Raw genomic sequence first — 27,257 nt, forward strand, 5'->3', positions numbered from 1 at the left:
GACATTGTAATCAGTAGTAGCACATTTATCATTATACCAACCTTAAAACAAGCATTCTCTCCAAATCTCACAGTATTGTGTTCCTCAGTTATCATTGGCTTGCTTTCTGAAAATGATGAAAATGTTAACAGAGCTCAGTGCTTTGCCCAGCAGATGGCATTTGTATGAGTTTTTCAGGATCCTTTGGAATCCATTACTTGCCAATTATCCAATTTTGTTTTGAATACCCTGTATTTCCAGTTAATATTGAGCCATTTACATAAAGAGAATGTGCCAGAATTGCTGTAATCTATGCTATAATCAAATCTGCTTGCTGTAGATGATAATTTACTTTTGTTAATTGTTTACTGCAAAAAGCATTCAAGAAAACAATTCCTTCTCTATTCACCATAATCACTGAGCTATCAATCAACTCAAACACAGAATATGTGGGAGCTCTTGTAGGACCTGTATGTTTTTAGTTAAAAGTAATGGTTTTCACTTCTCAAAGTGTAAGTGGTGGTGAGAACCACAAACTGATGTTATGCAGAATGGCTAGTATTTACACACACTGGATATTTATGGGTATAGCACACATAACATTTAATGAGTTAAAAACCTATGAAGTGAGGATGAGTCAGATAGCATGGCAGTGACCACTCTTTTGGTGAATAAGATCATGTCAAGAGTTCTATTCTGGACACACCATCTTTATTTCCCTAGCTCCATGTCACAGTGCCTCGCTAATTAAGTAACAGGTGCTCAAAATATGTTTGTTGAATGAATTATTTTCTTTGCAGCATGGCAAAGAAGTGTAGAGGGAAGAGGCTAGCATGAGCAGTGTCTGTGATGTTAAATATTTCAAAGGGTTTGAGGCTAGAAAAATTCCAGAGACCCATTGAAGACACAGTAGATATCTAAGTGAAACTATGAGGTATTTTTACAACCTTGGAAAAAACTTAGAAACAACTTTTCACTATTTTACTGTAATGTTTTCTTCCTCGTGGCTGCCCCTGTTGGGTGAACTGCTTCTTGTTGGTAGGAATACTGTGGGATACTGTCCTTTAGATAAGACAGACATATGAAAAACAACTTAGAAAAATCACAGGATCACAGTTAGCTGATAGTACTGATTGGCTGTTGTCCTTCAGCGAATAGTTGTTTTGGTAGGTTTGTCTAAAATTCCCGGAATTGCTTTTAAACACTTGATACTTAATCATTGAATGTAAAGGAGTGCTTGTCTTTTTACCAGCATCATAATGAAGTTTCTTTTTTGTTTAACCTTTGAAAATAAAACTCAAAAGTATTTTTGAAATCTTTACAGTTACTTTTGATTTACTTTAATTCTCTAAAGGCAAAGGCCAATTTTACTCTGGTTTTTAGAAAGAGGAATACTTCCTCTTCAAAGAGAGGTAACAGATGAAGTTGGTCAGTATGTCTGAAATATTCACCTTTTGTTTTCTTTATATTTAAAATCCACCTACTTATATAAAATATAAAATCTTTCCACCACGTAAGATAAGATACCATTGCAGCCCAGCTCTGATGATAATGAAGCTGACTTGGTGGGATGACATTATCTTTTAATGTCTAAAACAGGTCTCTTTATGAGGAAACCTATTATTTAAGATCTTTAGTGTCCATTATTGATCATGCAATGATGTTGGCTGAGCTGTTAAGAACTGTAGAAAGAGCAGGTTGGGATGTTGAAGGTCCTTTGTAGAGAGGTGCCTCTTCGGTAAATATGCTATCTGACATCAGCAGATGAAGACGTTTTCAGTATTACTCTCCGGAAGGTGGCATGTCAAGGCAATCAAGAACCCCTTTTCTTTGCATCAGTACTATTTATGCTAAAATGTGTCCCCGCCTTACTCAGTGTTGCATCCCTAGTCCCTTGCACAATGCCTAGCAGGTATTGATTTTGTAATATTTGTTGGATGAATGAGTGAATGATTGGCCTTGTATTAAGATAGAATTTTGGCATATTCTTAGTGTCAGGACCTTTGCATTCCTTTCCTGTTCTTGTGAACTAAGAAGTGTGCTAGGTGTGAGCTCATAATCCAGGTTTTGTTAGGAGCAGCTGTATTTCTGTTGTTTGGTTTCCTACACATAAAGAATAGGTATCCTAGGAAACCAGAGGGCCCCCCAAAGTTGGCAGCTGTCTAATTTATGCATTATGATAAGCCACTACTTGAGGAAGGTATCCACTGTCATTTCCCTGGGAAGAGCAGCCAGAGGGCAAAATGAACACTTTTCATTTTCCTTGCCAAAATGTGAGTAGGTGAGGATTAATTCAAAGTTTGTGGGGTTCTCAAAAGAGCTGAAGAGTAGTTACAGCACTAGGGTGTAAGTCATTTTTTAGATTTGATTTTGAATGTGCCTTGGATTAGGTAGGCCCCTTAGACCTGTTTATAGCCATTACAGCATTTTGTATGATTGTGGTTCAGGAGACATCTAACCTGTGAGATAGTGGGCAGCACATGGGAACTGGGTGCACCAAATTGAGGTAAAGCAGGAGAGGGAAAACAGAACTATGAAGCATCATGATACCATTGAAACAGGAATGGAGTAGAGCGTGAGAACATTTTTGTTTAAAAATGTCATTTCTGAACAAGGATTTATAGAAATTTCTCTGCAGAGTTTAAAAAATTATTCCATGAGACAGTTTCTCTAACCTCATCACATCTTTTTCTTACTTCAGCTGTTCCAAAGACCTAATGCACTTGCTGTCCAGCAGTTGACAGCTGCCCAGCAGCAGCAGTATGCACTGGCAGCGGCTCATCAACCTCATATCGGTAAGTCTTTGAGTGTGTGGTGCCCGTGCTGTAGGTGTGGCTTCCCTTGTTAAGAGCGTGAGCTGCTGTGAAACTCCTAGTGTAGAGTGATTATAATAACGTCCAGACAGATCCCTCAGAGTAGATGGCCTCTTCCTCTTGTCCAGTTGTCTTTTGCCACATTCTTTATGTTTGGCAACCTTCTAGACTTCAGTTCATAAGATTTCTTAGTGTCCAGGTATTGGTCTGCCTTCGCTGTCTTAGGGTTTAAAGTACTTAACTACAGTAGTGACTAGCATCAACTCTGTTGGGAAGATTGGATGAAATTGATGGCGTAAGAATAGTTTTGCTCTTGTTAGGATTGCCTAGATTGAATATGTCAACTTCTCATTAAGCAGCAGGTAGTACCTATAAATTCAAGCAGCATGTATTGAAGATCTGAAAACATACTCTCTTTTAATTATTGGCTTTTAAAGTAGCTTTGCCTTTTTCCTATAGCATGTGTTAGTGTTTTGGTATACATATTTTGTCTTATTGCCTAGACTATCCCCTCCCTGTCCTGGACCTTTTTTAAGTTCTCTTTGAAACAAAGCGCTATGTGTGTAAACAAGTATGTGTAGATTTTTTTTTTTTAATGTGTCAAAATGATATGGATGACTAGAAAGGAGATCACTAATCAAGATTATGGTATGCTGTGGAAGAAAAGACTTGCTTCCAACCTAAATGTATTAAGGCAAGGCATGATGGCCTTTGCCTGGGTCTGGTTTAATTTATAATTGAAGATGCTAGTCTTTATAAATACCATACATTTTGAGAAAAATGGTTCGGAAAATTGCTTATTATTATTATTTTAAAGATTTTATTTATTTATTCATGAGAGATGCAGAGACATAGGCAGAGGGAGAAGCAGGCTCCCTGCAAGGAGCCGGATGTGGAACTTGATCCCGGGACCCTGGGATCACATACTGAACCAAAGGCAGTCTCTGAACCACTGAGCCACCCCAGGCGTCCCAGGAAAATTGTTTTAAGTGGAGATAAATTCTTCCCTCCATCCCATTACAAAGTCTTTTAAATGGCTTTATTTTAGCCTGCTATAATTTTAATAGTCTTTGAGAAATTGTGCTAAATTTAAAACTGCCTAACAGTTTAAATTGTTAGCAAAGGTAAACAAAACAAAAACGAAAAAAAAAAAAAGAAGCAAAAACAATAGATAAATATCACCCTGATCTTTAGTATAGGGATTATTTTATCTTTTTAGAAGTCCTCTTTCCTCTCAACCTATCTTTGTCTTGTCTTTTTTCTTTTTTTCCTCACCTGCAGCCTGGAGTGTGTAGCCAAACTGTGTAGGTATGTGGTAGGGCTGAAGTCCTAGTCGGGTGTGTTTTTACTGACAGGTGTGTTTTCAGCAGGTTTAGCGCCCGCTGCGTTTGTCCCCAATCCATACATCATCAGTGCTGCTCCCCCGGGGACGGACCCCTACACAGCTGGACTGGCTGCAGCGGCGACACTAGGTGAGGTGTTCTTCTGCATGCGGGATTTTGTCCCCTGCTATAAAGTCATGGTGGCTGGCATGCGTTCTTTGTATTCTGTCCTGAATCCAAGTCTCCGGTTGGAGATTTTTCTCCTGATTTCTGCTGTCTTCTCCCTGCCAGCTAGATAGTTCTCCTTCACTGTCCTCAGGCTTGAACATATCCAAAGGCAAATTCATGAGCTGCTTCCAGTATGGGTGTTTATGATCCATGGAACCACCAGTTGCTCATAGATAGTAGATAGTTTGGGGGAATTTCCCCTTTTCTAGGTCTTCCTACTTCCTGTGGTCTGCCACGGTCCAGATTCTTAGGCTCTTTGCGTAGACTTTGGCAGCTGTTCTCACTTACACGATCCTAATTTCCTTACCCCCTACCACTTCCACCTCCCGAAGGGTTCTCGAAACTGTTTTAAACACAGATCTTACCTTTTCATCTTTCTGCTTTAAATTCCTCACTAATTTCTTTTCTTTCTTTTTTTCCTCATACTGTATTATCTTTAATAAACCCGCAGCACTCGCATCATCTGTCATTTGGTGTTTTCTCAGAGAAGAAGCCTGTCGATTTCTTTTCTTTCTTTTTTTTCCTCACACTGTATTATCTTTAATAAACCCGCAGCACTCGGCGTCATCTGCCATTTGGTGTTTTCTCAGAGAAGAAGCCTGTCACTGATTTCTGTCTCATCTACCCACAAATAGCACTCCAAGTTATATGACATGACTGATTATTCCATCCTAATTGGGTGATGGTATGTTGTTCCCTGGAATCGCTATTTTCAAGGAGCTGCCTTGGCATTCTTAGGATTAGTGAGGATTGGGACCCATTACATATAGGGATTGATCTCTCTTTGACTTGTATGTGAATGTCACAAAATGTATGCCACTTTCTCCCCTTCCAGATTGGCTCTCACTGACTCACACCGTACATTCTAGTAGTGCTAAACTGATTTTAGCATACTGCAGACACCACGCTGGCTTAGGCCTCTGTGTCTTTGGACACTGTCTCCTTAGTCCTCTGTAGTAAACTCTTCCCAGTCTTTGCCTGGGAATCTCCTTAGCTGGCATTGTCACCACCTAGAAATCCTTCCCTTGCTGACCCCCAATTCCTTCTCTATTACTACTGTTATTTTGCATTTATTTGCTCATAGGTATAAATAGGAGTGGTTTTGTTTTCCTTGAGATTGAACTCTTTCAAAAGCAGGCTTTCTTGTTATGTGACTCTGGAGCACAGTTGCCATTGTGAACTCAGACACAATATAGAATTTCTTACTATTTTCTTTGGAATTGTTCACATTTTGGTGTGTATTGTGGTGGGAGCATATGTAGTATGGTTCCTGTATGCCTCTTTTTTCTAGAAATAGAAAGCTCTTCCTAGCAGAATGATCTTTGCTAACTACCATTAGTATTTATTTGGCCGTTATGAACTATCTGCCAAGCATTGTGCTGAGTGCTTTTCTTTCATAGGAGTTGTTGGATGATGGGTTGTGGTTTTTGTGGTTTGTTTTTGTTTTTAGATTTTATTTATTTAATTTTAGAAAGAAAGGACTCATGCATGAGCGGGGGTAGGGGCAGAGAGAGAGAGAAAATCTCAAGCAGACTCTACTCTGAGCATAGAGCCCGACCCATGACCTGAGCTGAAACAGAGTCAGATGCTTAAGCAACTCACTCATCCACGTACTCCAGATGATGGTTTTATAGATTAGGAATTTGGGTCACAGAGAACTTTTTTTTTTTTTTTAAGATTTTTAAAAACGTATTTATTCATGAGAGACAGACAGAGAGAGAGAGAGAGAGAGAGAGAGGCAGAGACACAGGCAGCGGGAGAAGCAGGCTCCACTCAGGGAACCCTACGTGGGACTCGATCCTGGGTCTTCAGGATCAGGCCCTGGGCCGAAGGCGGTGCTAAACCGCTGAGCCACCCGGGCTGCCCAAGAACTGTCTTTTTTTGAGTTCACACTACTTAAATATTACAGAGTTGGAGTTTGAACCAGGCCTAACTCAAGTCCATTCACACACGTCACTACAGCGTACGATGCCCATACTATATTGAATTGTCTTTTCTCTACTTTCTTTCCTCTGCTAACATATTATGTTATTTAAAACAAAGAACTGTTTTAGGAATGACACACTTGTCCTCCCTGAGATCATAGTTTGAAGATAAGAGTCTTGCTCTTTATATCCATCTGCTGAGCCAAACTGAAAAAGACTTCAGTGCTTTCACATAGAACCAGAAATGTTAACCACCCAAACTGTGAAACTGCATATGCTTATGGGGTGTTCATCACAGAAGAATTGAAGCAGGCATCCTGATGAGTCAAGCTCAATTGACAATGCACCCTGGGGGTATTTTCCTAAATGTAGTCAGAGGCCATGTGACCAGGGAAAGTAGTAGAAATACTACTTGAGAAAATTTAGAGGATTATATAAATATTTAAGGTAGCAACAGTCTGTGCACAGTTGAAGGTGGTTTTGTGAACTTGTGGCAGAGCCTTGGGTCTGTCATTGCAGGTTGCAGCCCAGGCTTTCCCCATGGATGTGGCAACAGCCTCACCCCTATCATACTCATTTATTTGCAGGTGAAGAAACTAGGGCATAGGTTAGGTCTCCATTGTGTTGTTTTCTCTTCCATTCTCTTCTGTAAATGCCCAAGACCACCCCACTTTGTAAACACCAATCAGGTGGGTTTAGAGGCTCCCCACTCTAATTTGGAGATAACAATTCTTAGACTCCTCAGGGTCTGAGGAGTTAAAAAAATTTTTACCCCTTTGCTTATTATAAAAAAAATTAGCTTCTACTGTAACCTAGCTTCCTTAAGCAGCATGTTTATTTTGCATCCACATGGTATTTCACTGTGGGCAAACTTAATGAACAGAGCTGCTTGATTTTGGCTAATAGGCCCACAGGTACAGAAAATGCCTAATCAGATATGTCAGAGCAGTATTGGGTAGTGATGTAGTTTGACTTGTTTGTATCTTAGAAGCTTGAAACTGGAAACAAAATACATGTTCCAATTTATTTTGACTTAATGAAACCTGTGTTTCTGCAGGATTAGCTACCGTGTCAGAAAAGACACATTTGAAATAGGTCTTTGGAGCTCCATATAAAGGCAATATTATTATTCAGTCAAATTGTAGATATTTTAAACTCTGTGTTTTAAGAAACTTCTCATTGGAGATGTGTTTCAGCAGATATGAAGGGCTGGCTTTGGGCCCTTGTCTTGGTTGGCAGAATGAAGCCTTGATGTTTGTTGCTGCCATCTTCAGAGAGTTCTGTGGTGTAGATTCTGCTGCACCCAGGCTGCCATCTGCATGGCTATGTTACCTCTGTGTTGTCTACTGTGGATGGCAGAGACTGTAGCCAGAGCTTGTTGCCAAAGAAGGTGAACAGCTCATTGAGACTGAAGCAGAATGCTTGGTTTTGTTTAGGATACTCAGCAGGTCTATAAAATTTTGCTTCTGTTTCTTTTCAGCATTGACTTAAACTCAAAATTTCATATATCAGTGTCTGAATGTAGTGTTGAATGACTTCCAACACAGAGATAAGAAGACCAAGCCTCTTAGAAATTGAGCAGTGGAGGTTCAGTGGAGTCCCTGGGTTCTGTTGTGGAAGACTGATGGATTTTCCTGCTTCCAGAGTTAATGAAGCATCAGGGCCCCTGTCCCCATCAATCACCTCCGGTACTATCCTTACCATTGAGAGGAGGGCACAGCTTAATCTTTTGTTCTCTTCCTTCACTTGATGCACACAGACTCTCCATTTACTTCCCTTCAGACAGCAAACTTTGTCCCATATCCTTTCTTAGGGGAAGCACAGGCCTTTGCCTTCTTCCTGACCAAGGCCAATTCCTCCATCTGTTCTCAAGCTCATCACCTTACAACTTCCATAAGTTGTGATATCTTTAATGTTTTGTCCTTTACTGGCTTCTTCACTTAGGCCTGGAGTAAATTACTGACTTCAGAAGACATAAAAATATAAAAATATTTTCTATTTTTCAAAAACAGAATTCACGATCAGCTAGAATGAATCAGTATATTCTTACTGTTTTACTGTAGGATCTGCTGAGTCTGTTGCAGTCTTCAAAAACCCTAAGATGATTCTGACTTGTCTAAACTTGCCTTACCTTTCTCTTGCTATTTTTAGGCCCGGCTGTGGTCCCTCACCAGTATTATGGAGTCACTCCCTGGGGAGTCTACCCAGCCAGTCTCTTCCAGCAGCAAGCAGCTGCTGCTGCGGCAGCAACTAATTCTGCAAATCAGCAGACTACCCCACAGGCTCAGCAAGGGCAGCAGCAGGTAAATGTAAACAGAATTTACCGTAAGTGAATTTTAGTCATCATGTGTGATTAAAAGGTAATGTTGCTCCTGATAGAGAAATGGCTGTGGATCCACGAGGTCCAAACCTCTGGTGTGTTACCTGAGTCCAGGCTCAGACTTAACGGGGCTTACCGACTGTCTTTTATGATCAGGTTCTTGGTCTGTGTAACTAGGTAAGATCATGAGATCAGGAGAAAAGTGCATAGAGGATGGTCCGTCTGGTTAAGGGTACATGGTTAACAAGTGGTAAAGTGAGTACTCATTCTGCTAATAAAAGCTACTTTTCTGCCATAACTATGGAATGCCATTGCTGCCTTCCGAGCACTGTTGTCAGGTCACCTCTACCTCTCCTGCAGGCTGCTTGCTATGGAAACAGAGGCTCATTTTCTATACTGCTTATTGAGAACATCAACTGAACTGGATATAAATCTTTAAACCTATTTGGACTATTTTAATTTAGAGTAATAAGAGCTTTTTTAAAGAGTTGGGAAAGAATAATTAACTGAAAACTAAGTATGCCCTTTTATTTTGAATAGACCATTTTCTCCTGCTTGGTAGAAAAACACCTGTTTATTGCTGAAAATTGTGGTGAATTGGAAAACTCAAAGGAAAAAAATCCTCATGTCAGGATAAAACAACATTAATGGGTGGTATTTGTCATTCTAGCTTTATTATTCAGTTTCTGATAAAATTGGGGTTATGCTGTCCACATAGTTTTGAGTTTCTATGATTTTTACAGTTTTCCATGTTATTTAGTGCTTTTTTTTAAAAAAAGATTTTATTTATTTATTCATGAGAGAGACAGAGGCAGAAGCATAGGCAGAGGGAGAAGCAGGCTCCTTGCAAGGATCCCAATGTGGGACTCCATTCCAGGACCCCAAGATCACACCCTGAGCCCAAGGCAGATGTTCAACCACTGAACCACCCAGGTGTCCCTATTTAGTGTCTTTTTTTTAAAAATAAAATGACCTCCATCCCTTTTTTTGTTTTTGTTTTTTTAAAAGATTTTATTTATTTATTCATGAGAGAGAGAGAGAGAGAGAGAGAGAGGGGCAGAGACATAGGCAGAGAGAGAAAAGCAGGTTCCATGACGGGAACCTGATGTGGGCCTGGATCCCGGGACTCCAGGATCACGCCCTGGGCGGAAGGCGGGTGCTGAACTGCCGAGCCACCCAGGCGTCCTTATTTATTGCTTTTTAGAAATAATTACTATCTATCTTTAAATCTGTCAGAGAGCATCCCATACTTTATTTTCACCAGTTTACCATTATTTGATACTTAATTTAGCAGTATTTATATGTTACAAAGTAGACTGATACCCTTTGCATAAATGTATGATTATTTCCATGGAATAAATTCTGAGAAATGGTGTCTTTTTCCAGCAAATACAATGAACATTTAGGCTTTGATTCACATTGACACATTAAAGCTGTCTTTGAGGCAATACACCATGCTCGTATATGTACATGTGACAGGATGCAAACAAGAATGCTTTGGTTTTTACTAGTCCCGCTAAGAAAATATATGTTTAATTTTTAGATTCTGCTAAATTAGAGAAAAAACACAGGTTTTGAAATTTTAGTCAACTTATCCTGGGTCAGCAATTTTAGAATAAGAGAAATTTTTGAAGCTAATGCACGATTTTCTTTGCAGTAGATACAATTCTTATACCAGACATGTGAGAGAATTTAGCAGATAATTTGTTGACATAGAGTGATCCCTATTAATACATTTAATAGCTTATTCTTTGTGGATAGTCAGTATTTATTTGTGTGACGCTCTTTGTGTTTAAATGGCTGCCAAATAATTGTGGATTTGGTAGACAGATGTAATTGCTGTGTTTTAAAAATTAGTTCTATTAGAGTGCACAGGAAAAATAGTAAGTAATTATTGAAAGCTTTTTGTTTAAAGCTAAGTGCTCTACCTATAATTACTTTTATTTTTTCTAATTCTGATAAATTATGTGACTTCCCTTCATAAGATTGAGGAAATGGAATTTCTGTGCCCAGCGTCACAAAGATATTAAGTTGTTAAGATTTGAACAGAAATCTATAATTTGACAACTTGTATTATTTTCTAACCATATTGTGGTGTTTGGAGTTAGAGAAAACCCGAGGTCTGATCTTTGTTCTAACCACTGACTGATTGCACCTAAGGGCAAATTGAATGAATATAGAAAATATAGAGAAGCTCTATCCTTAGCCATAAAATGGGCATTGTAATCATTTACATTTCAGAGTTTTCTGTCATCCACAATTATAAACTCTATTGAGGAAAGGTTACTGGCATTCCTTTGTAATAAGCAGCCATATTTTAGTTCCAGTGTTGTTTTTATCAGTTTTTGGTTTCATTTGTGAGCTGCTTTGTCATAGTCATGAAACGAGAGGCACTTTTTAAAGTTTGCTTTTGACCTTTTGGCTTTGACATTTTATCAGAAAACAGAACATTTGTTATGTGTTAGGCATGGTAACTGTTTAACACCTAATTGCTGGAACTTTGAGCACAGCTAGTGACATACCAGCCGCTCAATCTTACTTGTGATTCATTTTCATCCTTTTTGGAGGTTCCTTTGACATCTGACAAAAATTTTGTTCTTTTCTATTTCAAAATGTTTGCTAAAAAAAAAACTTCCTGGGTATTGGGTTGAAGCCTAGTACCTGTTGGCAGACTTGGTGGTGATTTGGTGTTAGATATGGCATTTTGATAGAGAAGCATTTAGAATGACTTCTGAACTTTCCAGACCGGGGGAGGCTGTGTAGATGATAATTTTCATCAAGCATGATGAACTATAGAAGGATGAATGGTTATTAATTAAAATATCCCCACTGAGCCATCTACTTGCGTATTAAGTATTGATAGATCTCAAATGCTGTATTTAAAACAATGCCTTTGAAAATAAATTTGAATTTAACAGCTTTTGCCTCATAAAGTTAAATAGTAAGCAGACTCTGAGAATAGGGTTTTACAAACAGATATTCAGTCATTTTTGTTGATTTTATTTGATTAAACTGTTACTTGTAAGATTCTACGTATTTGTTTCCACAAAATCCAGACTTGATAGCCATTGATGAAATTAAAATACATGAATATTGGCAGCTGACTTAAGAACTTTGATTAATTGTCAGGGTCCCACACAGATTTCTAGACCATGGACAAGAAAGAAACCATTGCTCTTCTCATTAAACCTGGGCCTAGTAGTCTGGCCTGGCTCGCTCTTCAGGCACCTTGTCCTTCCCCTGACCCCTGATCTTGTACACAGCTCCTAACCTGGTTCATATGCCCTGTGGAAATGATGTTTGCATATATGTTTTATTTGTTCTTAAACATGCTGTTTACTTTTCCTAGAATAAGAGGTCTTCTGGGTCATTGGTTAGACATCTTCTAAGTCTTGGTGTAAAAACACTCACTTTGGCAGCCTCCCCAGACTCTTCTGTCTACGTGGATTGAAGCACTTCTCTTCTTGTAAAGTCCATTAGATTCTTTAAGTCACAAACAAATAAATATTTTGATAGTAATTAGTTGTGGGTTATTGATTGCCTCCTGGGTACTAGGTATTGTGCCTTGCAGACATCAATACTCCCAACAGATCTGCAAGGTCAGCTGTTTCCCTCATTACTTTTACAGATAAGGAAATAAGAAACTTGGAGTCAACTAAGTGTCTACACATCTCTTCTTGCCAGTGTGGACAGTGTTGTTTCCCTTATTCTCGTTTAATAAATAGTTGATTGTTAGTGGTGTTTCTCTTTTACATTTTTTTACCAGATAGTACCAAGAATAATCTGTACCCAGGTTCCTGACCATATGTCTAACTTTTATAAAGAGCAGAGTGATAGTAAAAGTGATCTGATGAGAACTTTCTTGGCATTTTTACTTGCTGGAGTATATAGATCGTGTGGATTAGATTATTCAGAGCATTCAGAATAAGAATGATTACCAGCATTTGGATACCCATGTTTCCTTAATAAAAGTAGATCCTGGGATCCCTGGGTGGCGCAGCGGTTTAGCGCCTGCCTTTGGCCCAGGGCGCAATCCTGGAGGCCCGGGATTGAATCCCACGTCGGGCTCCTGGTGCATGGAGCCTGCTTCTCCCTCTGCCTGTGGCTCTGCCTTTCTCTCTCTCTCTCTCTCTCTGTGTGACTATCATAAATAAATAAAATAAAATAAAAATAAAATAAAAGTAGATCCTTCAGCACAGTGACAGAAATGGTATTCTGTACTGAAAAGGCAGTGTTCCTGACACTCATCTCCATTTAGATTGCTGTCTATTCTGGAATTTATGAGAGGAGAAATAGAAACAGGTCAGAAGCCTCCTAAATCAAATCTTGTGAGCTCATTTGGGGCCAATCGGGCCTTGTTGAATGAGAATAGTGTTAGAGGGTAGAGAAGGTGTTCTTATATTCCATAAAAAAAAATAGACTCAGGTGGGTTTGTCCCCCCTTTAGACACAGATATTTTAATCTAACTGTGTGTGTAAATTGCTCATGTTTATCCTAATCTCCCCTCCCTATTCCATCAGAATCCTCCATCACCCACCTTTTGTCAGAGTACTGACATTTTATAGAGTTACCTTTTATTTTCTGCCTCATTGACTAGAACAAAAGCTTCAAGAGGGCAGGGGCTTTGTCTCTTTTATTCATTGCTTTATCTCTAGTACCTGCCAAATGGTATTCATTATGCATTTGATTAATGAAATATATTTTTTATGCTTTTGGCTGCTTAACAGGTAGTAATGTGTAAGAATGGTAGAATTAAACTTCACTAAATGAAATGTTACTGATTGAACTTTTATCCTAATAGCCATGCCATATAAAATTGTAGGAAAAATGGTTTACAACTATGAGTTTATAAAGTTGGCCAAGCTTTAGCACACAGTGGGTCTTAGGTATTTTCAGTGAGAAGAAAGCAGTTGATTTATTTCTGTCTCCCAGGTTCTCCGTGGAGGAGCCAGCCAGCGTCCTTTGACCCCAAATCAGAACCAGCAGGGACAGCAAACAGATCCTCTGGTGGCAGCTGCAGCAGTGAATTCTGCCCTTGCTTTTGGACAAGGACTGGCTGCAGGCATGCCAGGTGAGGCTGCACTGTTGTTCCTACTACTTGGAGGGAAAAACACAGTCTACTTGTTGGGGGAGATTGTGAGGAGAACAGGCAGTTCTTTGAGCTTGTAATTATATTTGGGGACTGGCAAGGATGACATACACTTGCCCTCACTTAGACCATAGTTCGTTGATGAGAGCACCTAATTTTTCTGAGCCAGTCTTCATCTTGTATCTCTCTACACATTGCTTAGAATATGTCATTTTTTCCTTTGGTGATGATCTGTTTTCTCTCCTAGGATTAGAAATGATAGGAAGAGTGGCCAGGCTACTTTAGCATCCCTCAAAGGCCTTAGTCTTTATGCTTCTGTCTTTGAACAATATTATTAGGAAGTTCTAGTGTTCCTTGATGGGGCCATCCCTTATGTTTCTAGGATTTCTTCTGAGCCAACAGCAGAGGTGCTTTGTGGCTGCCTGCCTGTGATTGTTATTTATCTTGAATATACATTATTCTTGGCTCACTGTCACCTGGTCCTATTCTTTGCATGGGTTGGAAGTAATTTGTACTTCTTCCTTTGAAACAGGTCCTTATGAGATCTCAGCATAAATGTATGGGTTCTTACTGATTGTGGAGCAAAGCCAAATTAATTGATCTATTTAATGAATTCACTGAGTAACTTTACCATGCATCGTTTGTTGTATTAGTTACTAAGCATTCAGGTTTTATTGGGAAGTCACCTGTAATTTCTCCTATTGCTTAATAGGATTTGGAGATTCCATCTTAAATGGTGATGAAAGATCCTATTATTTGAAGTGTGTCTAGGTTTTACGTGCTAACTTGCAGGATATCTGTGCTGAGGCTGTTATGAGGTGTGAAAGTACTATGATTGTTGTAATCATTTGTACCCTCTGTTACTTTCGTAGTCAAGTTTTCTTGACTATAAAAAATTGTCAGTTTATGATTTCTGGTGATACCCTTGGTTAGCACTTTGAAGAGCATGGGTGTTCCTGTCTCACTGAGTTCCCTTTCTAACACTTAGCAGATGGTAAATAATACTACTCCCTATTGTGCCAGATACCATCCTAGATCTGTCTCATTCATCCTTTAATTGTCACAAGAACTTTATGAGGCAGATATTATTATTATCTTCATTGAAGAAATGGATGCTCAGCGATGCAGTCATACAGCTATCTAGGTGGTGAAGCCAGGAGAGAAATCTACGTCTTGTCTGTCCCCACAGTTGAGTCGGTGACTATTGATAATATGCAACTGTTTAGGAGATACTGTTAGTTTCACATATACTTGTATGTGGCTTAATATTCCCAGGTTACCCGGTCTTGGCTCCTGCTGCTTACTATGACCAAACCGGCGCCCTTGTGGTGAATGCAGGAGCGAGAAATGGTCTTGGCGCTCCTGTTCGGCTGGTAGCTCCTGCCCCAGTCATTATCAGTTCCTCGGCTGCACAAGCAGGTGAGCTTCCGTCTTTGCGAACTCCTGTCAGCGATCCAAAGGCGGCGACGGATGATGTTCTTACAATATGTTGAAATGTACTTTATTTGACAGTTCTCAATATAGCAATTCTGCCCTGTAATATTTCAAAGAGAAAATCAGAAGCAGCAAGTGACCTCGATAGATTCTGTTGACAGCCATGTACCAGCTGGTTAGCAGCAAGGACCTGCTCCACCCTGAACATAGGAAGTTGGATTATTCACACAAAGTGGCCTCGTTGGCAGAAGTCCAAGGCTAATGTCACAGAAATCCATGTCATTATTTTAAGATAATATTGTTTTTGTTGTTTGTCCTTTTTGATGTTGGTTTTTGTTTTTTGCTTTACGGAGGGGTTGGGATGGAGGGAGTAGTGAGAAGTGGCAGAGCAATATGTTTTGATGCAAGGGTGGAATAGGTTTTTCTTTTAAGCTTTATATATGTGCATATATATATATATGGAATATAAATTAGGAACAATAGCGGGAATATCTAAAAGAGCAACAGGTTCAGGAATTCTAGGGGCTTGAGTACATTGCTGACAGTGGTTCTGGAAAAGTCCTCAACGTTGTTATTTGTGGAACTTCAGATTTTAGGAAGTAGTCTTATTAAAAATGGCTACATTTGACATCTGTACCTATTTTAAACTTCAGACTCTTTAAAGCTACCACTGTAGTGAATTTGGCTTCCATGGTATTTTGACTTCAAATTGGAAGCAGAAGTAGAAAATAGAAGCCTCAGATGGAGGGCTCAAAGGCAGATTCGTGTAGTTCTTTACAAGGCTCGTGTCTGCTTTGCAAAGCTAGGAGCGCGTGACAGTGTTTCTGGAAGGCTAGCGCGGAGGCTGGGGGATGTGGCCAGCACTTTTCCCAGCCCAATGCTTTGCTTTCTTCTTCGTAGCTGTTGCGGCGGCCGCAGCTTCAGCAAATGGAGCAGCCGGTGGTCTTGCTGGAACAACAAATGGACCATTTCGCCCTTTAGGAACCCAGCAGCCCCAGCCCCAGCCCCAGCAGCAGCCCAGTAACAGCCTGGCATCCAGCTCTTTCTATGGCAACAACTCTCTGAGCAGCAATTCACAGAGCAGCTCCCTCTTCTCCCAGGGCTCTGCCCAGCCTGCCAACACATCCTTGGGATTTGGAAGTAGCAGTTCTCTCGGCGCCACCCTGGGATCAGCCCTTGGAGGGTTTGGAACAGCAGGTAGAAATCAGACTTATGTGCTGTTAAGACTGAATTTTCGTTATTTTTGCAATCTTTATGGAACACTGACGATGCATGGAACCCTGGACAGTTACCCTAGGCAGATCTGGACCGAGCCCCGTGGGAATCCAGCCGTCCCACATATATATCTTTGAGATGATGGACTGTTAAAATCAAGTTTTACAGTTGGGGCTGATTTCAGGTTTATGCTCATATTGCTACTTATTTATACTCTCATAGTTGATTTGTTTCAGGGATCAGAAAACCAGGGGAGATTTTTTTGAAGGCATTGGGAAGAATGAATGTGGAGGGAAGTGTAGAAATGTGGATGTTAAAAACTGAGGGAGGAGGACTTAACCGAAGACCACAGGGTAGTGTACCCCACAATCTGCAGGCCTTAAAGAGTCGTGAGTTTGCTCTAGTCTTTTGAGAAGAATTAAGGTGGATATTATGGAAAAGTGGAAAGAAGGACATTAGACCAAGATATTTTTAATGTTCCGATGGGAGGAAAAAGCATGAAAGTAGGAAGGAAAATGGTGGGATAATTGCAGCGTTTGTAAAACAACATGATCTCAGAACAGAAGGGCATGTTTGAGAGAGAGAATCTTAAATTGGAATCGGGGGCTAGCGATAACTCTTGATTGAACCCATTGAGAAAACAGGCTTTCATATATAAGTCTTGTGCAGTGGGGAAATACCCCATTTACAAATCTTTTTTCTGTACTCCATTTTTCTCCTGGAACCTTTGGGTTGATGAAAGGCATTCTTTCTAGCCCATTTTCTTTCACCTTTTCCATAGCTTATGTGGCCGTCCGAGCTTTTTAACCCATCCCCACCCCATAATATGTGACACCAAAGGAAGGTAAATTTAGCATTCGTGTGATGGTTTGAACAAAAGTTCCATGTTAACCTGAGCCATGTCCTCTTTATTACTTTACCTGCCCTAGAACTGCCACATGAACAGTTAGGCTGTCTCTGCTGACAAATTTGCGGTGGTAAGGAGTCTGGATCAAAGTGTTAGGAACAGGTCACTGGGCTTGTTCTTCAAAGAACAGGCCTTTTCTTATCTGCATTGTTTTAATTCCATTTTAGTTGCAAACTCCAACACTGGCAGTGGCTCCCGCCGTGACTCCCTGACTGGCAGCAGTGACCTTTATAAGAGGACATCGAGCAGCTTGACCCCCATTGGACACAGTTTTTATAACGGCCTTAGCTTTTCCTCCTCTCCTGGACCCGTGGGCATGCCTCTCCCTAGTCAGGGACCAGGACATTCACAGACACCACCTCCTTCCCTCTCTTCACATGGATCCTCTTCAAGCTTAAACCTGGGTAAGAACCATTACTCTAACACCACCTTGAACTCTAGAAATCTCTTGCCACTGATGACATTACAAGTACTTTGCGTAAGCAAAGGACAACCCCTTTATCCCAGGAGTGTCCTGGGTGTTCTGTGCCTTCCTTAAGTGCCTCATGTTATTTAGGCTGTACCTAGAGAGCATAGCAGTTTTGGATTTAATCAAGTTTGGGTGCATCCCCTGTATATTCACTTCAGCTTCAGTCTGAACATCTTGTTCTTTGGCTACACGTGGGAGTCTTTCATTATAAACCTAGTACAGATTCATTTTCAGGAAAGTTAGAAAACACAGAGACATAGACAAAGAATGTGTTCACCTAGTGTCACCACTGAAATATCACAATTAATACTTTACCGTATTTTTCAGACTCCCTCTCCCTATATATGCTTAAGATCTTACTTTTCCACATAAAACATTTTATTTAAAAATTTTGCCAGATTCTTAAAAAAAAATTTTTTTTTGGGTATAAACTACCTAGTGTGCTAACGAGTATAGATGTTTATTTCTCAGCTATATGTTTAGGTGGTTATTATGTATGGGGATTTAAAAATGTTACCATCTAGATCCTAAAATGAGGAAGGAAAAGAGAATTATAAATAGCAGGCTATAAGAATGAGAGGAGACTGACAACCTTTGGGTGGCGGATTCCTAAGTCTTTCAAGAGTTGGAAGGTGGTCCATACTTCCTTCCCTCAGTTATTTATCAAGTTTGCATTTTGAAATACTTATATATTTCTTAGATTAGGAAAATTGAGGCATTGTAGTAGAGTGACCATATGATTTATGGTGCAACCAAGGACACATTTGCAAGTGGGTGGGGGTGCTGTTCACAGTGACCTCTGTGATGACAGACTGAATCTGGCAGTGTCCTAGAAATCATCATGTATGGCCACTTACCCCAGAAGGTTGTTTGGTTTTTATTTTTAATTCTCCATTATTATTGTTTTTTAAATTAAAGGCATTATTATATTTTTTAAGAGCAGTTTTAGGTTTATAGCAAATTTGAGGAGACAGCACAGAGATTACCCTGTACCCTCTGGCTGCACATGCGCAGGCTCTTCCACTAGCAACACCCCCACTGGAGTGGTATCTTTGGTAGAGTTGATGAACCTACAATGACGGCATCATTGTCTTTCAAGGCTCATAGTATACGTGGACTGTTTTCAGTTTTTAACCAGGAAGATTAAAAGTGGCTTTTTGGGTTCTGAAATAAGGACTGACTAAACATGAATAGTGTGCTTTGATTTAGAAAGACAAAGACTGGGAAGTGATTTATAAAAATCAAAGAAATCTTGAAGGGGATAGTATAGATAGTAGAGGTATTATTTTAGGACTAAGAGTGCTATCTCTGAGTTGGAGAGATGGCTTTAAGTCAACACTGTGTATCTACATATGTACATACACATTCGCGTGAGCGTGTGTGTATTCTGAAATCTTAAAAGGTCAGAGCTGTCTTTGTGGAACTCATTGTCTCAGTTTATAGATAGATGTTACTTTAGAGAAGTTGTCAGGCCACTCCAGATATTGGTAAACCCATGTTGGACAGATAAGGCAATGGGGTACATTGCACAGCAGTGTTTCTAAGTGACAGAATGCTTGGCTTTTAAAGACAGGGTTAATGTAAATTGTTAGGGGGGCAAATGAGAGTCTCAGTTTAGTATATTGATAGAAGGAGCTAACGCTTACTGAGTAGTTATTGCCAGCTATTAATAATGGTTTTGGGTGCTGTACATACAACTGGCATGTGTAGGTATTTTGCCCATGATACAGAAGTGAGGAAATTGCCTAAAACCCTGCTGAAGCCTAATTATTATCTGAAAAGATTTAACATCAAACATCTTTGGCTCCAAAGCCCACACCTTCGGTGTACATCCTGTCACATGATATGCCCAGGGTATCTTTTAAACCGGTGCATTGTCAGATTCAGAAATCTTACCTTTTAATTCCTGTATTTGAACTTTGGAACTGTGTCAGCTCATACTGACATTCATAGTAAACCAACTAAATCTTGGAATCTTTTTTTGGGGGGCGGGTGGGATATGGTCAAGAGCCAGATAATAAATATTTTAGGCTTGCAAGTCAGATGGTCTCTGTAGTAAGTATTCAGTTCTGCTGTGAAGTACAAAAGCGGCCACAGACAAAATGTAAATGAATGTGTAGCCATCATGTGGTCACACCTTATTTAGAAAAATAGGTGGCAGGCCAGATTTGTCTGTGGGCTGTAGTTTGTCAACCCCTAAACTAGATGCTGGAAACAATACTTGCATGCATGGTGCCTTTCTTCTTTCCAGTGTGTCAGCAATGCAGTGAAATAGACTTCCTTCTTAATTCATGTTTCCCCTGTGAAGGAGGAAATAATGGTTGGTGCAGATTATTTCTCATTTTAATGACTCTTGCTCTCTCCCTGGTTTTCTTTTTAACATATCTTCCCTTGTAAAAACAATTTACCTCAGTGGCGCCTGGGTGGCTCAGTGGTTGAGCATCTGCCTTCAGCTCAGGGCATGATCCCGGCATCCTGGGATGGAGTCCCACATTGGGACTTCCCTGTAGGGAGCCTGCTTCTCCCTCTGCCTATGTCTCTGTGTCTCTCGTGAATTTAAAAAAAGAAAAAACAACAATCTGCCCCATTTAAGCAGTTTAGTTGCATTTGTTTGCATTGGACTTCCATTGCTGAGTGTACTGTGTAAGTCATACATGTCATTCCTGAGGAACTTAACCTCTGCTCAGTCTGTTTCCTTGACAGAAGGGTTCTTGTGTGCTTTAATTCTATCCTAGAGAAAATATAGGTAGGGGAATTGGTTTCTAACCGTGTCAGTACAGAGGCCCTAAGGACATTTTTGGTGCACAAAACTGAATATTTCTCTACCAAATGTATATTGGACCATACCCAATATAGTTTCTGCTAGTAATACTGCTGCACTGCCGATACCGGCCATTAGTTCTCAGATCACTAACAGCCATGCTGTGCATGCATTCATTGTGTTAAATTCTCTCATAACTCCATTCTATGGGAAGAACTCTGTTCTCAGGGAAGCTTAAACTCCGCATGCTCTCATGCCTTTTGCAATAACCACATAGCTAGCAAGTGTATAAATGCACATACAGCCTATATACTCTCTTGTTTTCCCAGTGTGGAGCTTTTTTCCCTTATATCTTTTTCATACTTCTTCCCCGAAGTTACATGTATGTTAGTATACTCTCAAAATGATCAGTGACCTGCTTAGTTAGCTTATTTTTTTTTCTTATTATTCAAGAATCACTTGTCGGTACCTACTTAAGACTCTTAAATGCTTTTTCTATTACTCATTGTTTAAGGACCAAAACTCTTTTTTTTTTTTTTAAGAAAAATTCTATTGAGTTATATTTTACATATTATAAAATTTACCTGCTTCAGGCTTACAATTCAGTGATTTTTAGTAACTTTCTGAATTGTGCGACCATCACCATAAATTGGTTTTAGAATATTTTCATTCTGTCAGTGAGATTTCTCAAGACCAGTTACAGTTCATCTGCATTTAGGCTTTTAGCCCCAGTCAGCCACTCATCTACTTCCTGTTTTTAAATATACCTTTTTTTCTGAACATTTAAGTGGAACCATACATACATTATGAGATCTCTTTTGTTTGGCTTATTTCCCTTCTCATAATATGGTCTCCTTCCACCCTCACTGCATTCTCATCTTTTTGAAATTTCATTCATGATCTTACATGTGTCAGCAGTTTGTTTCATTTTATTGCTGAATTGTTGTCTTTATGGATATATACCACATTTTGGCTAACCATTGACATTTGAAGGATTTTTGTTGGTTTTGACTATTAGAAATAAGACTGCTATGAACATTTCATGCAAGTCTTTCTTTGGACACACGTTTTTATTTCTCTAGTAGTAAAATTGCTGAATTGTGTTTCAGTTTTATGTTAAACTTTTTGAGAAAATGCCATTGTTTTCCATGTGGTGCACCATTTTATATTCCCATCAGAAGTATGTGAGGTCTCCAACTTGTGCATCTTCACCAACATTGTTCTTTTCTTATTTAATATAGCTATTCTAGTAGACTTGAAATGGTATGTCATTGTGGTTTTAGTTTCCATTTCCCTCATGACTAATGTTTAGCATCATTTTCAAGAGATTATTAATTACATATCTTTGGCGAAATGTCTGCTCATAATTTTTTGCTCGTTCAAAAGTTTGGGTTGTCTTATTATTGAGTTGTAGGAGTTCTTTTTATATTCCTGGCTACAAGTCCTTCATTAGATACTTGCTTTGCATGTATTTTCCTCTGGTTTTTGCGTGTCTTTTCATTTTTTAAATACTGTCTTTTGAAGCCCAGTAGTTTTTAATTTTGATAGGGTCCAGTGTATCATGTTTTCTGGTATAGAATCTTTCCCCAACTCAGGCTCTTAGAGATTTTCTCATGTGTTTTATTCTAAAACTCTACTGTTTTACATTTAAATTTATTGTCTATTTTGAGTTAATTTTGTGTTGTTGCCCAAGGTGGAAGTTCATCTTTTTAAGCAGGCACCATTTTCCCCAGCAAAGTGTCGAGTTTTTCAGTGTATAGGTCCTACACATCTTTTGTTAAATTTGTTCTTACATATCTTATTTTTCTTGTGCTGTATTCAATTGTGGAACTGTACTTGTAGGTTTGGTTTTAGATGTTTATTACTCGTTCATAGAAATGCAGTTGATTTTTGTGTATTGATCTTATATTCTGCAAATTCACCAGACTTACTTGTAGGTTTGGGTAGATTCCTTAGAGGACGTTCTATATATAGGATCATGTCACTTGTGAATAAAGGATTTTTCAGTCTGGATGCCTTTTATTTCTTTTTCTTGTTTTTAATTGTCTAGAACCTCCAGTACAGTGTTAAATAAAACAGACAAGAGCACACATCCTTGCCTTGTTCCTGATCTTGAGGATAAAGTGTTACTCTTTTACACTGTAGGTTTTTCATAGATGTCCTTTATCAGATTGACTTCTATTCTAAGTTTAAGAGTTTTGCCATGAATGGGTTTTTTTCTGTGTTTATTGATGATTGTGTGGTTTTTAATCTTTCATTCCCGAATGTGGTATGTTACATGAATTATTTTTTGGTGGTTTATCCACCCTTGCATTCTAGGAATAAACTTTACTTTATCCTCTTGGAGTTGGTTAATATTTTTGTTGAGTTTTGCATCTATGTTCATGAAGGATTCTGTCATTTTCCTTTTTTGTCTGACTTGTTATCATGGTGACATTGACCTTATAACATAGGCTGGGAAATGTACCCCCCCCCCGCCCCCCCCGTTTTATGGAAGAGTTTGTGGAGTATTGGTATTATTTCTTTACCCATGTATAAAATTCAACAGTGAAACCATCCTGGCCAGGGGGTGTGTTTGTGGGAAGATTTTTCATTCCCAGCTCAATTTCTATTTAACATCTTATGGGGTCAGGTTTTCCATTTCTTCTTGAATCTGTTTTGGTAATTTGTGACTCTCTAGGAATTTGTTCCATTTAAGTTGTCACATTTGTTGGCATAGGGTGGAAATGTCTTAAGTTAAATTCTCCCACTTTCTCTTTCAATCTCTCCCTCCTGTCTCTCCTATACATATGTACATATGTGCATATGTGTGTTTAGTAATGCAAGTAAGTTTTTTTTAAGACCCTGAACAAGTCAGATGTTGAAATATTTAGTCTTCAGTATATGTTATACTCTTCAATTTAAAAGTATTGCTTTTGTAATTATTAATCTTACTATTGATAATATTAATAACTAGGCTTACAATCCCTGTTTGTGGCTTATATGTGGGTGAGATGAAGCCTTTAGGCCCTTACCTGTACCTAAAGCATTCGTCTCCAATAAGTTCCACCTGTTACCTCAGCAGGAAATGTAAGGGATATGGAGATGAGTGTCTCAAAGGTCTGATTCTTACCTAGATAGTTTCATGTCCTGCCTCCCTGTTGATGTCTCCATTCCACACCCATCTCCTCCTCATTTCCTGAAATGCTTCATGCTTACGGCTTTCTCCATAATCGTCAGATTGTGCTATTTTTAAACTCTAACCCTCAGGAAGGTAGCAGATGTAATTTATTATAATGTGTGTAGTTGACAACTCCTAGCCTTTTCTTGTGCCCTGGAAGAAGAGTACTGTGCTTGTTAATTCCTACAGTGTTGAAATATAGTAAAAATGAGCTCAAAAGTTCATAATCTGTCCAGGGCAAAAAAAGTGTAATAAGCACTTAGTTTTTATATTATGATAGAATTCCTGTCGTCATAAAATTAGTTCTTGATGTTCATATAATATATCTTTAGTCCTTTAAGAAAAGCAAAGTTCAAACACAAAAAAACTTTCTGTCCCTGTCTGAACTGCAAGAGATGTTTCTAATTTATTGTTCAGTAACTTCAGTACTAATTTCAGATTGTTTACTAGTTATGTGTTTGCCTTTCACACTTCTCCATTCTAAGAGCTAATGTAGTATTTTGTGATTGTTCACCTGGTTCTCTTACATCTCATGAAAGTGACTTGTCATCTGTAAAATTAACCATGTGAATATTAACTTATATTTTAGACCCAATAGTATGCACTGAAGACAATTCATTTTGGACTTATTTTAATTTAGGGCTACCTGGCTCTGGTATTAGTATTAGGGAGTAGATTGGGGAGAACTTGCTGTAAACATTTTGATGAGTGGGGTGACCTCTGCTTATATTAAATACAGAGTCAGATGTTGGTGGCCTTGGGAATTATTTCTTCAAAGGTGAAGAAGGCAGGAGTTTGCCTCGTAGGTACCTATTAGATCTATGAGTACAAAAAAAACAAATGAACGAGAACATTCCACATAGTAAGAGGATGGAATACTAGATGGCTGCTGGCAAAAAATTTTTAGTACACTTGTATAAAACAACTGAGGTAATACTGATTTAGCAGTCAAATTTTTCTATCCATTTACTTTTTATATGTGTCTTTAAAGTGGATTTCTGGTAGACAACATATAGTTGGGTCATGCTTTTTTGTTGTTTTTTAAAGATTTTATTTATTCATTCATAAGAGACACAGGGAGAGAGGCAGAGACATAGGCGGAGCGAGAAGCAGGCTCTCTGCAGGGAGCCTGATGCAGGACTAGATCCCAGGATCCCGGGATTATGACCTGAGCCCAAAGGCAGACACTCAAAAACTGAGCCCCTGGGTCATGCTTTTTGATCTACTCTGACAATCTTTTAACTGGTGCATTTAGACCACTGACATTCAAAGTGATTATTGATTGTATTGATACAGTTGGATTGATGTTTCACATATTTCTTGTTTTCTGTTTGTTGCCTTAGTTCTTTGTTTCTCTGTTTGTCTTCCCACTTTTTCTGTCATTTACAACTAGTCCAGGTTCACTTTCAACTAAGGCTTAATGTGTAGTGTGAGTAATTTATAATAATGAAATAATCCTAATTCCCTTCTGTCTCCTGTATCATTGCTGCCACTCATTTCACTTACATATAAGCATACATGAGCTTATCATTTAAGCATAAGCATTTACTAAATGCATTGTTGCTATTATTATTTTGAAAAAACTGTTACCTTCGCTTGTTCCTTTTTTGATGGTCTTCCTTTCTTTATGTAGATTGGTTTCTGACTTGTATTATTTTTAAACATTTCTTGCAAGGTAGATCTACTAGCAGCCAGTTTCCTCATTATTTGTTTGCCTGAGAAAAGTCTTTCCCCTTCACTCTTGTGAAGGACAATTTCGCAGGATAGTTCTAAGTTGATGGGCTTTGTTTCTCTGAAAACCTTAAATATTTTACTCCACTCTCTTGTCTGCATGCTTTTTGAGAAGTCAGATGTAATTCTTATCTTTGTTCCTCTAAAGATAAGGGTTTTTTTTTACCCCACTCTGGCTTCTTTCACTGTTTTTTTCTTTATCTTTGATTTTCTGTAATTTGAAGATGATATACAGAGGTGTTGTTTTTTGGTCATTTAACCTGCTTGTTTTTCTCAGAGTTCTGAGATCTGTGGCTTGGTGTCTGGTGGTCATTGTTTTTCAGATGTTTCTTCTGTTCCCTTTTCTTTTCCTTCTGGTCTTCCCATTCTGTGTATGTCGTACCTTTCACAGTTGTCCCACAGTCTGTGGACATTCAATTTGGTTTTTCTGAGTCTTTGTTCTCTTTCCTTTTTGGTTTTTGGGGATTCCATTGATACATCCTCCAGCCCTGAGGTTCTTCCCTTATCTGGGTCACATCCACCAAGAAGCTTATCAAAGAATTCTTCACTTTGGTTTTTTTATCACTAGCATTTTTTTTTCAGTTCTTAGGATTTCCATCTCTGCTTACATTGTCCGCCTGTTCTTGGATACTGTCTCATTTATCCGTTCAAGCCTGTAGCATATTCATCATAGCTGCTTCCAATTCCCAGTCTGATAACTTGAATATCCCTGCCCTGTGTATCTCCGATGCTTGCTCTTTCTCTTCACATTGTAGTGTTTGACTGTTGGTATGCCTTGTCATTATTTCGTGAGAGCTGGTTATGATGTGCTGGGTAAAAAAAGAACTGCTGTAAGGAAGCTTTCAGTGACATGGTGGTGAGGTTTGTGGGGAGGAGCAGCACTCTGTAGTTTCATGGTTGAGGCTCCGTCTTTTAGTGAGCCGGTGCTTCCGAACCTCCAGCTTCACAAGTGCTCTTTTGTTTCCTCTCCCTTTTGGTGGGACAGGATAGGTTGAATAGGCTGGAGTTGTGTATTTCCCTTGTGAGGATCAGTCAGTCTTTGATGATAACCTAGCAAGTTATGCTCTGGTTAACTAGTTTCCCCAGAGGGCGGGTTTGGTGAAGAACAGAGTGCTCTGGCCTATTTCAGAATGGTTTCTTTTCCCTTCACTTACTTAAGCCAGAGATAAATTTTCTCATTTATTGTGGAACCTGGTGGCCATCTCAGAGGTAAGTCCCTCAGTATTGTGAGGTTTCTTCTGTGACTGAGTCTTCCTACAGTTTTAACTCTCAGGGCTGTCCATTCTGAGTTAATAGCAATTTGTCAGTTACATTTCAGGTTTTCTTATGTTTGTCATCCATATTAGGATGTTTTTTTAGGAGTCTGGTTTTGTTTCTCTGTTGATTTGTTACTTTTCCCTGAGTGCCTTTATTAGTGACCAGGTTCCTAAAATATCTTTAAATAATTTCCCAAACTTTGTGTGTTGATGCCATTCCTTCTTCTTAAGCACATGTCTTGCTGTTCCCACACTGCAGGACCTGCTGACTTACTTGATTTTCACCTCTTTGCCCATTTCTCCCCATTCTCAGGTCATGGAAGAATTGTTTCTGAAATGGTTTAATAAAGAACATCCAGTTACTGTTCTCTGTTCTTATAAACCTCCTCTCTTTGTTGATGTAACTGAGTCTGAAAATGAGTCTCATGTGATTGCAAGGGCACTCACTCTGGAGTTCTGTCACAGATTCTAGCCATGATCATCTTGGATTTTATATCTTTGGATGAATATTTCACCTCTTTGGGCCTTAATTATTTATTACATAAAACTTCTTTTCCAAAATACCAATGAGAATTCAGTAAAAAGTGTATATGGAATACCTCTAGCATAGTGCCTGGCATAGGACAAGTGCTCACTAAATATTTCACA

General features: G+C 39.0%; 1 protein-coding gene and 1 non-coding gene across 38 annotated transcripts in view; both read left to right on the forward strand.

Annotated features, from left to right (window-relative positions):
• PUM1 (pumilio RNA binding family member 1) overlaps nt 1-27,257 on the forward strand; it is a 134,151-nt gene that overhangs the window by 84,124 nt on the left and 22,770 nt on the right. For 11 of the 37 annotated variants that reach the window (XM_072827430.1, XM_072827405.1, XM_072827406.1 and 8 more), the window contains 7 exons: nt 2,681-2,774; nt 4,163-4,264; nt 8,419-8,570; nt 13,520-13,658; nt 14,952-15,095; nt 16,011-16,307; nt 17,400-17,636. In XM_072827430.1, the coding sequence (XP_072683531.1) occupies nt 2,681-2,774; nt 4,163-4,264; nt 8,419-8,570; nt 13,520-13,658; nt 14,952-15,095; nt 16,011-16,307; nt 17,400-17,636 (1,165 nt within the window). Of the gene's footprint in view, nt 1-2,680; nt 2,775-4,147; nt 4,265-8,418; nt 8,571-13,519; nt 13,659-14,951; nt 15,096-16,010; nt 16,308-17,399; nt 17,637-27,257 lie in introns of all 37 variants that reach the window. The other 26 variants (XM_072827401.1, XM_072827403.1, XM_072827402.1 and 23 more) reach the window with 8 other exon arrangements.
• LOC140634540 (small nucleolar RNA SNORD103/SNORD85) lies at nt 13,769-13,846 on the forward strand. Its single transcript, XR_012031980.1, has one exon. It is a non-coding gene; the product is annotated as a small nucleolar RNA SNORD103/SNORD85 (small nucleolar RNA).

This window comes from Canis lupus, chromosome 5, assembly GCF_048164855.1.
Source record: "Canis lupus baileyi chromosome 5, mCanLup2.hap1, whole genome shotgun sequence".
Lineage (NCBI taxonomy): Eukaryota > Metazoa > Chordata > Mammalia > Carnivora > Canidae > Canis > Canis lupus.